The 11,530-nt window shown below is 22.9% G+C and overlaps 1 protein-coding gene across 1 annotated transcript; it reads left to right on the top strand.

Annotated features, from left to right (window-relative positions):
- The first annotated feature begins 1,063 nt into the window (after nucleotides 1–1,063).
- LOC129607412 (mitochondrial folate transporter/carrier) lies at nucleotides 1,064–10,353 on the top strand. Its single transcript, XM_055518428.1, has 6 exons — nucleotides 1,064–2,264; nucleotides 4,867–5,020; nucleotides 5,093–5,345; nucleotides 5,420–5,533; nucleotides 6,155–6,300; nucleotides 9,799–10,353. Exons 1-6 carry the CDS (start codon nucleotides 1,916–1,918, stop codon nucleotides 9,917–9,919), a joined length of 1,137 nt encoding a protein of 378 aa, XP_055374403.1. The 5' UTR covers nucleotides 1,064–1,915; the 3' UTR covers nucleotides 9,920–10,353.
- The last annotated feature ends 1,177 nt before the right edge of the window (nucleotides 10,354–11,530 follow it).

Here is an 11,530-nt window from a genome sequence, read left to right as displayed (position 1 = left end):
TTCTTCACTATAAAATTTTAAAAACATGAATTAAAAGATCAGTTAAATGTTTTCAAAATGATATTTTGAAATATTCATCTATAAATGTGTAATACGTATGAATATATATAAGTAGTTATGTATATCAATAAACAAAAATACGAAAAATTGTAAATATGATAAAATAATAAATTTATTTTTAAAATTTTGAAGTTGCTATTTATGTTATAATTTTATAACAAATATTTAATATTATTACAGCATTTTTTTGATATGGTCAGCTATCACAGGAGCCCAGTTATTGAATGCGAAAATTAAGAATAACCCAAATTTGAGAGAATAAAAACTGTACTCTTACCTATAAAATTTTTAAAAATGATTAACAGTTAACCTCTTTCAATTTTCAATATTGAAGCGACATCTATATATCAAAAGATATTCTATTGACATTAGAAACTGATGGTGGTGGTGAACTGCCAAACTAAAAGCATTTCCGATTCACAATATTCTTTTGCACAATGTTTAGTACATTTCGAATGTACTGATAACAACTAAAAAAATAATAAAATAGTGAAATATTTTTATCAATTTGTCACTTGACGGTACGTTTTTCATATTAAAAATTTACTATTGTGCGACAAATATGCTCGTTCTTTAATAATTTTAAAGTGTTTCAACAGAATTTTTAATGTGCTTGCCAGTTGGATATAAAAACCATATTTGTAAGAGCATTTGTAAAATATGTATATCTGCATAAGTGAAGTTGACATATAAATTGCCATTTCTATAAGAATATTCTGTTAAAATTTATAAACTGAACTACGTATAGATTTTTTTTCGATAAAATATTTAATCTCGATAGTAAATATTTTGCTCTATTTAAGTTACAAGAACCTGCTTTTGTACTGGTATAAACTTTCTTGACAAATTGTCAAATGCGTATTTGAAAATTTGAATAGCACCAGTATAAACACAGCTACTGGCAAAGGGGGCAAACGTCATAAGAATAGAAAGAAATTCATTATTTCTTTCCCAAAATTTCCAAATGTCATTTTCATTTCTAGTTTTTCTTTCGTTTGGGAAAGTTGACTTGGCTGACACCAAAGTATTTCATCAGAAAATCATAAAATAAATGTGTTTCTTTCTGTTTCAAGTTTTATTGAATATAAAAATAAAGTAAAAAAAATTGAGTTTTCAAATTCAATCGTTTTGTGATTTAATTTTAATTTAATAAAAGTTTTAAAGTAATTATAGTGCCGCAAATCTTTGATTTATTTTGTTCACTAATCAAAAAAATTACATAAGAATTTTATAAAATTTACTGATAAGTAAAAGAAAAAGCAAAAAAGAAAAAAGAAAGGACTTGTTGTTTTTTATAGAAAAAAATATTTGATTTAAAAATTCAAGCAAATAAAGCGAAAAATTAAATAAAAATTTTAAAATGTTTAAAACTAGAACTACATGTCAAACGAATTTTAGAATTAAATTAAATAAAAGTTGGAATAATATTTCCCTAAAATTTGTTTTTGCAGCAAATAAAGAATTCATTTGATTCAATAAAAATTTTATAGTGTTAAATTTTATAGAATAAATTTTAAAGAGATATAATGAAAAAATTCAATGAGTATTTTTAGTAAATTGTAGTCCTAGACCAGAAAAAGAAAAAATCCCTAGCATTTTATAAAAGTAAAACATAAAAACCAAAAAACGAAATATTAAATGAAAACGAGTTGAACACAGACACTTCCATAAAATATTTCTGCATTGTGTTCAATTATACAAAAAAAAAAAATTATTTTAGAACAAAGGTTAAAAGTATAAAATAAAAACAAAAAACCAAAAAAACAATTCGCAACAATTTTTACAAGACCTCTATTAAAGGCACAATAAAACTAGTTTCAAAAAAATACTTATATCAAGCAAAAAAAAAAATTAAATGGCATCATCAATGAATCATAAAGTTAATTCCAATGGATCAAAAGCTAATGTTGTTACCGCCGCTGCTGCTACAGTAGTTGCAACAACAACAGCAGCAACATCAACTACATCTACAACTACACCTATTCAAACATCAAGTACAGGTACTGGAATATCATCGTCATCATCACCACCGTCATCATCTCCGTCAGCTGTTGCTGGTTCAACAAAAAATAATGGCAATAAAAATAAAAAGTTTAATGTTTTAGCACATGTTAAATATGAGCATTTAATTGCTGGCATTTCGGGTGGTGTTGCCTCAACATTAATTTTACATCCATTAGATTTAATAAAAATACGTTTTGCTGGTAAGTAATAATAAAAAAAAAAATAAATTCTTGGAATATTACACACATAATTCACCTACCTTATTAGTTTATTTAGAAATTGATTTTTCTTTCTAACATTTTTTTTTTTAGATTAAGGTCATATAAAATTACCAAACCATTCAACTATATAATTTTGAAAGTTCTCTTTTATAGATTCATACTTACATACCTACCTACATATTTCTTTGTTTTATCATTACTGGCCTCAATTCAATAAATATAATTTATAAACGGAATTTGATTTTAAAACTTGCACTAAACTAAGTGTTTAGTTTGATTAAATTTTCTGGTATTTTTCCATTATATTATTGTGTAGCCGATAATTTTCTATCCATGTAAATATTTACAAACAAAGAGCAAGTTTTATTTATGTTGGAATTAATATATGTAGATATACGTAGCTATTGGCTTAAGTATAAAATGCAATAAAATTACATTGAATGAAAGCAAATAAAAAATGTAAGGAAAATATTTCTATAAACAAACTTGAATATGCAATTATAAACAAATTTATTTAATACATCATAAGACACGAATATTGAAATCATAAACTTGGATAACTATAAATGCATATTAAGCACATAGAAGTTAGAATATTAAACACAAGGAGTTTATTGGTAATAAAGGAGATCCTTACAAAAGAAAATTTACAACTTATGCTTTAACTTCATAATGTTATTTACGCATTGAGTAAAAAATAGAGAGCAACACACTAATCATTGCCTTGGCCCATTAAACCAACTCTTTCTATTTTATATTTAAAATATATTTCATTATAGTCCAAGATCAGACAACTAAACTTGTTGAAAAATATTATTTTTATACATAGAAAAATAAAAACAGATCTTTAAAATTTTTTTAAACAAAATTCTTTTTTGCATGCTCACTTACTAATAAAAGTGATTAGCTAAAATTAACTATTAAAGCTTTTGTATAAAAAATGTTTTTATTCTCAAAAAAAAACCACTTTGATAAAGCATTATCATGATGAAGCTTAAAATTGTTTAGGTATTATATAAGCTTATCAAAGTAACAAAAAAAACTTCCAGCGTATATGTTAAATTAGAAATTTGGATAGGAATTAGGAACTGAAACTATTACAGTTACTTCTAATAATAATTATTTTAAGGCATAAAATAAATAATTTTAGTAAATAAAAGAATTATTTAAAAAATATTTCTTATACATTTTATCGCATGATTCCCATTTCTAATATTGTTGTGGTCCGATTTCGATTGAATTTGTCTATTTGTCTAAATATAGAGTGTTTATCTATAATTTTATAGAGGAAACATACGTACTTCTTTGAAATTTATTTAATATGTGTATACATACTTATATGATACCGTAAATTCTGAGCTATAATGTTGTAGATAATAGAAGTTTGCGTGCAAGCAAATTTTTTTTATTACAAATATCTAACACCAATAAATAATTATTATTTTATTAAGTTTGAATATTACATTTATATTATTATTAATTACTGCATTTAAATATTTCAATTGAAAACCAAAAATATTTTTGTAAATTTTATTTCTTATCATCACCTGATCATTACATGTTTAAAGTTCAAGGTCATAATTTAAATTTTTATAATTAAGTATGTATATTATATGCATATTATTTATATATATATACTTTATATATGCATACCTATATTTTAATTAATATAAAAGAATCAAAAATATACTTAATTAAAATCTTCAAAAAATTTTCTATTCACGGGTTTTATTAAATTAAAAAACAAAAAAAAAAATTGACGGCATCCCATTAAAATACCAACAAATTTATGTTAGTTTGCATATTTCCAAAAAAAATATAAGTATATTCAAATTAAAATTAGTATATTAAATTTAGTATTTTGTTGTTATTTACGTTTTCTTTTTGTAAATTCTGACGTTGAAATGACGCATTTAGTTTTAAGTTGGTTATTAGATTTTCTTTTCTTTGCATATGTGCCTGTGGGATATGATTAAATTTTGATGTAGGTAGGTACTTTCGATGTTGATACATTTTGGTTTTTTATTTATAGTCTTTTAAACCATATGTAGGTAAAATGTATGTCTTTAACTTACAAACATAGTTTCATTTGAAATTTGAGTCATCATCATCTATACTTATTAATAAAACTTACATCATATTCAATTAGTTCATATTAAAATCATATTATCAGATTTTAATTCAATCAGATTGCTTCATAAGTCTCCTTGCATTTAAATTTTGTTTTAAAATATTTTTAATATTCAATTTTCTAGATGTAATAAATATTAATTAATTAAGCATTGTGGTAAAATTTCCTATTTAACTTGCAAAAAACATCCTCTTTCTTCTTCACTTTTATGTATGTATATGATTATATTCTGGTTTGTAAATATTTATAAAATGTTATTTTTAGGAATTTTGTTTATTTTACTTATTCTGTGTAAAATAAAAATAGTAATATTTATTTAAATAACATAGAATTTAAAAATATTTGTAGCAGTATTAATAATTAATCTTTATTATGTATTTTTTATTCTTTGATTCAATTCAAATAAACTTTGAATTATCATTCATGTACACTCTTTCTTTATATTTGTAGTAAATGATGGCAGAACAACTACAATTCCACAATATCGAGGCTTAGGAAGCGCATTTACAACGATTTTTCGTCAGGAAGGCTTAAAAGGGTTGTATAAAGGTGTAACACCGAATGTTTGGGGTTCTGGAAGTGCGTGGGGATTTTATTTTATGTTGTTAGTATATAAATAATAATTCGAAAAAAAACTTACAAAGAAAATAAATGCATGGCTTTGTTTAATTTTTAGTTATAACACAATAAAAACATGGATTCAGGGTGGCAATGCAACTACTCCACTTGGACCAGCATTGCATATGTTAGCTGCATCACAAGCTGGTGTCCTAACTCTAATGATGACAAATCCAATTTGGGTTGTGAAAACACGATTATGTTTACAATATGAGAGTGAGAGTAATATGGCTGCTTCAATGCGATATAGAGGAATGATTGATGCTTTAAAAAAAATTTATAAGCAAGAAGGTGTCAGAGGATTGTATAGAGTAATATTTATTCAAAAACTTTGATATATTTGTTTTTTTGAAATGCTTTTTACTTTATTTTTTTTTCAACTAAGGGTTTTGTACCTGGAATGTTTGGTGTTTCGCATGGTGCGCTACAATTTATGACATATGAAGAAATGAAAAATTACTATAATAATTATAGAAAATTGCCAATTGATACTAAGTTGGTAAGTTAAACTGCAACTAAGCAATACTTACAATAAAAATATAATAAAATTTTTAAATAAATAAAAAATTAAATAAATAAATATTTTGCTTTAATGTTTACTTCAATATTCATAATTTTTGATTTTGTTTTTCTATGATATTTGTACTTTTCTGCGAAATATTGTAGATATTGGCTTATTTGTTTAAATAGTTAAGATAATGAAGAATGATTGTAGTTTATTTTTATAATTTATTTGTATTCTAAAATTATATCCATGATCTAAAGTTATTTGAAACTTTAAGACGAGCCTCTAAATTACATAATCTAATATTATATATTTAGAAAAAACATTATAGTTGATAAAAGTCAATTGAAAGCGTCATTAACATTATCGCCAAAAAGTTTTGACGTCATGTTTCCATGATAAGAATTATTGTGATATTAATATTGAACTTTCGGGTCACGATAATTAAAAAATTAAAGAAGATGTAAACATTTTGAGCAAATATAATTAAATATTTTTTTTTCTAATTAAATTATTATAGAAAAGTTTATTGAATCTTATTTGATAAAGACTATTTAACTAAGTTATTTTTTTTGAAATAATAAATATTGCTAATTAAATATTTGTAATTTTTAGGCAACTTCAGAGTATTTAATTTTCGCAGCAATTTCAAAATTAATTGCAGCAGCAGCAACTTATCCTTATCAAGTAATACGTGCGCGTTTGCAAGATCACCATCATAATTATAAAGGAACTTGGGATTGCATTAAGCAAACTTGGAGGTATGAACGTATGCCTGGTTTTTATAAGGGTCTAGTACCATATCTAGTTCATGTTACACCAAATATTTGTCTTGTTATGCTAATTTGGGAGAAGTTAACTAATTAAATATGAAAACATAAATAGAAAGAATATAAGCATACATGATGTGATTATGTGTATATATATATATATGTATGTAGATTTTATTAGTTTTTATGAATACAAATATGTATATGCATATGTATATATATATATATATATATATATGTATAGCAAAGTACAATTATAATGTTTATCACATGTTTTAATTATAATATATTACATTACAATATTTTATAATTATATAAATGTACAGATGTTATCTAAGATATAAATGTATAAATATGTCAATATTGTTTATGTAGAAATGAAATTAGCTATATGGAATGCATACATAATATATTTAAATATAATACGTATGTGTACATGAAACATGTAACGTTTCACAAATATTTATAGCTGTATAATATTTTTAAGCAACAGAACCGATCATAAAACATGAAGAAGATATTTATTTTTTTTTTGTGAATTTTTTTTTTTTTTTGCATGAAGATTGGGAGTTATTTTATATTGAGAACGAATGAATTATGTTAAGAATAGATTCACATTTATGCAAATTCGATTAAAGGAAAAACTTAGAAAGTCATATTAGTAGCACTTTAATTCGAATTTTTGATATCATTAAGAGCATGTAGAAAATTAAATTCAATTATCTATTAAACTCTTATTTTCTACTAATTTGAATTGGAAAAATACATACAATTTTTCTGATGAAGTAACTTTAAGACAATTTTAAAATCAATTGGATTTTCCTAAAGGTTAGCGCAGCTTTTAGTTACCCTAAATTAATTAATATTGATTGTCACACGGAATCAAAATTTTTCTACATAAATAAGATATAAAATATAAATTTCTATTGATATTTGAAATTATAACAAAATTTCTTTTGATGTTAATATGTATGTAAATAAGAAACTTAATATTTTATAATAAGCTTTATGATAATTTTGTTAAAACGAACTTAATAATTATCATTCACTTGACCTATTAGCACAACAATTATTGCAATTTATTAATATGCCTAATGAAATCCAAAAATAACTTATTAAATATTATTGAACATGTAGCTGATAAATAAAGATTGAATATTTTTGCGCTACATTTGAAAAAATATATTTACTTAAAAATTTGGTATGTAAATAAAAAGAGAGGGAATAATAAACGATTATAAAGAAAAATTACTATAAAAAATTGTGATAAAAAGATTCAGTTTCAGTAAAAACGTAAAATTTTCCGATATATTCATTTTTTAGAAGATCAGAACCCGTCATCATTATGTAATTATGTGTGAATTGCAAAGTATAAACAAAAAATATGTTTAAACAATAAAAATTCAAATTATCAGTTTTTCTAAACTAAAAATTGAAATCTCATTGAAAAGACAAAATTTACATAATATTAAAATTTTAATTACATTAAATAAAATATGTATATAGAAATTATTTTATTCATGAATGTCAATTATTAATTCATATATGTTCTTGTATATACATACATATTTACCTTTATTTTTTTAATTTAATTTTGAATTAGCTATATTTTCATAAAAATTTTTTTTTATTATCAATTATGGCAACATACAAGTAAAGTAAAAACTGATGTAAAAAGACAATAATATTTAAAAATCTAATGAAATTGCCAGGCATAACATAAATAGTTTAAATTGGTCTAATATGATTTTCGCATAAGATTTTATAAACCAAATTTTTTTTAATTATATTATAAGCAATAATTATTTTTGTACGTATTTCAATATAAAAATACTGAATTAATTTGATAGTCTAAAATTATAGAGGGTTTTTAGTCTACGTTTCTTGACACAAAGTATGATTTCCAAAAATAGCTTATAGCATAGCGAAATTCCTAATCAAAAGCCTTTTAACTAGAAGACCTTTTAACTATGTTTAACTAGAAAATGTTTAGTTTAAATGCATTGTATATTTTCTTTTTACAACTAACTTGGCCTGGCTAACAAAAAAATTTAAATTTAGTTAATGATTAAAAAATGCACGAATAAATATAAGTTAATCTATAATCTCTCTCTCTCAAAAAAAGAAAATATGATTTTATTTAACAAATTGTTATATAGTTTCCATATTATATATGCGATAGCATTAAGTAGAAAAATCATTCAAATCCCCGCAACAAGAATCCTTTTAAGAACAAGACAAAGACAAATAGAAATTCAAAATTTAATTTATTTAATTTTTTTATCCCTTTATTTATAAATATTAGTTTTATGTTAGTTGAAATGAATTTTAATTTTTATATTTTACTTATTATACTTAAACTTACTTAGCAAACAGATTCTTTTCAATAAAAGATATACCGCTAATGATTTAAAATCACCAATATATGTATAATATAAAAATAATTAAAAAGAAAAAACATGAAAAAAAATTTTCAATCACTAAATTTTTAAATAAGAAGAGCTTTAAAGGTCTCAAATTTGTAAAATTGGAAATAGAAACAAATAAATTTTAGATTTGTAATTAAGACTATGGAGGAACAAAAAAAGAAAAAAAACATTGAGATCTTCACAAATAATATAAATGTATATTTAAAGAAATTTTAATTTATAATTGCATGTACTAATAAAATATTTTTAAAATGTATGTTATTCAACTGTACACTACAAAAAGATATAATTTTTAAGTACTTAAATTAATTATTTATAAATAATACAAGTTATGAAAAAGATAATATTGAATTAACGGATGATAAAATTGATTTTTTTTTTCATTTTAAAAATGTTACAAATTGTTAAGTTCAAGAAAATATTTTCATATTATATAATACGACCTATTTTAGAAAATATTTTTGTTTAAAATTTGATTTGTGATTTATTATTCATTTTAAATAAATACTTAAATTGAAAATGTTTTCTTTTACTTTTAAATAATTTGTAACAAAGTATGAATTAAATAGAGTTTATACCTTCATCAGCATAAGTTCAACATATGGCGAATTTTTCAATTATGGAATTCATAAAATATAAAAGAAAATAAAGAAGTTTATTGTTTTCATCATTTTCCTTGGCTTACGATAACTTAAGTAGTATGCCCAAGTTGAAAACACATGATAAAGAAACAATGGAAGAAATTTATCGAATGCAAACAACAGTTTAAGTGTTGTATATAACTAATCATTACAAAAAAATTCAAATGAATTAAATTTATATTGTAAAATTAGTGAGAATGTGATTTTTCAGTAAAATCCTCAAAAAAAATATATATAAAAAACAAAAATGCTTGTATATTTTTTGTGGGAAGAATCTTTTTGCTATGAAATATATCGATTCAATTTTCTATCTATATAAAATTAGAATAAAAATTCGTTACAAAACTTAAGGTAAGCGCAATTTATTTTGGATGAATTCTATTAATAGTGTCGCATTTTGTTTTTTCATTTTATTTCAGATATGAAGGCGGACGTGGATTTTATAAAGGACTTAAACCAAATTTAACTCGTGTTGTTCCTGCATGTATGATCACTTTTGCTACGTATGAAAATGTTTCCGCATATCTATTTAAGAAGTAATAAACATGTATACTTGCTGTAATATAGAAAGATCACATTAGTTAAGAGAATACGATCAAATTCAATCAAAGAACAATAATCTTTTTTTTTAAACGTGATGAATACAAAGAGACATTCTCTAGTCCGGAGTTCTGGTTCCTAGAAATTGATGCACTATAACTTTAAAATCGTAATTTAAGTGTTTATTTTTTTCTTTAACTTGATTTTAAATTAGATTAATATTAATTTTAAATAGATAATTATTTCTAATTTTTTTATATATTGATTATAAATCACGTATTTCATAAAACTTAAGTAAATAATATAGAATTAAAATCACAAAGAAATGTATTAAATTGTTTGTCCAAAGAATATTTTTAAAATATTAGGCTACAATAATTTTAATTGAAATATGTACATACATAATACATAGATGTATGAAGATTTTGATATGGAAATAAAATTGTTTATGTTTAAAAGAATGTGATTTAATTTATTATTTAATTTATTTTAATTCTTGCAAAAGCTTCACTTTACTCAATGCTTGATATGAATTTTGTGTCTATTACCCTTGCGTAAATTTAAAAATATTTTTGAACATTATTCGTATTTAATAAGAGTAGACTGTAATAGGACAGCTGAACTAAACTGTGAACTAAAGAGTTTTTAATTTCTTAAGTGTATTGTTTTTTGACTTTAAATAATTTTGCTAAGTACACAAGGTTTGAAGATTTTATACAGGGAATCTTCAAACCTTGTATACATGAAAATGTATGTATGAAAATTAAGTCTTCTAACATTGAGGATAAGTCTAGCAGGGGTTTAGTCATTATAACATCAAATCGCTTAAGGCAAATTATTTTGGTAGTTTTACGGTTTGATTATTGAGGTCGATTGCAACAAGTTCGATCTGTCTTTAATAAGTAGATTTAAAAAAAGCTTTATTATGGAAGAGAATTTCAATCAACAGATTTTAAAAGTAATTCTTACATTTAACGAGTATTTATTAAACAATTCTCAGCCTAACGCACTACTAAAGTTTTAACCTATCAAAAGGACATAGCATAAAATTTCTCCTGATAATATGCAATTTTATACTAAATTATTTAACACGCGTTTATTTCCTAAAAATAAAAAATTAGCTTTGATGTGTATAATATTGCACATAACACTTTACCAATTTGTCGAATCAATGGAAATTTTCACTTTACTTTAAAGATTTTTTTTAGATTTGGCGAATTTTTAATTCCTTTAGGAAAATTCTAGTTTTATAAATACATATATATATTCACGGTTCGTCTTTTATTTTTACCACATCGTTTTATTTCTCTTAATTCGTATATGGTTACTTTCAGAGAAATTAAATCAAAAGAAAAGAAAACTACTTAACTTAATATTTAATACAAAATTTTCTCTTTTTTAATTTTGAATACTCTCTATTTGTTAAATATGGAAAATATGATGTAAATTGACAGTATGTACATTTTATTTATATTATACAGTGTTAGTAAATAACGGTTACTTCTCCAATGTTTTTAGAAGCATGTACTTTAAAAAAAGCAGAAATCAAATAAGATAAATTTATTCCTTGCAATGATATATAGAATGGTTGATTGGAAAAGCAACGCTGTG

Source organism: Condylostylus longicornis, unplaced genomic scaffold (assembly GCF_029603195.1).
Source record: "Condylostylus longicornis isolate FDR11 unplaced genomic scaffold, ASM2960319v2 ptg000027l, whole genome shotgun sequence".
Taxonomy (NCBI): Eukaryota; Metazoa; Arthropoda; class Insecta; order Diptera; family Dolichopodidae; genus Condylostylus; species Condylostylus longicornis.
This window is presented reverse-complemented; position numbering and strand designations above follow the sequence as displayed.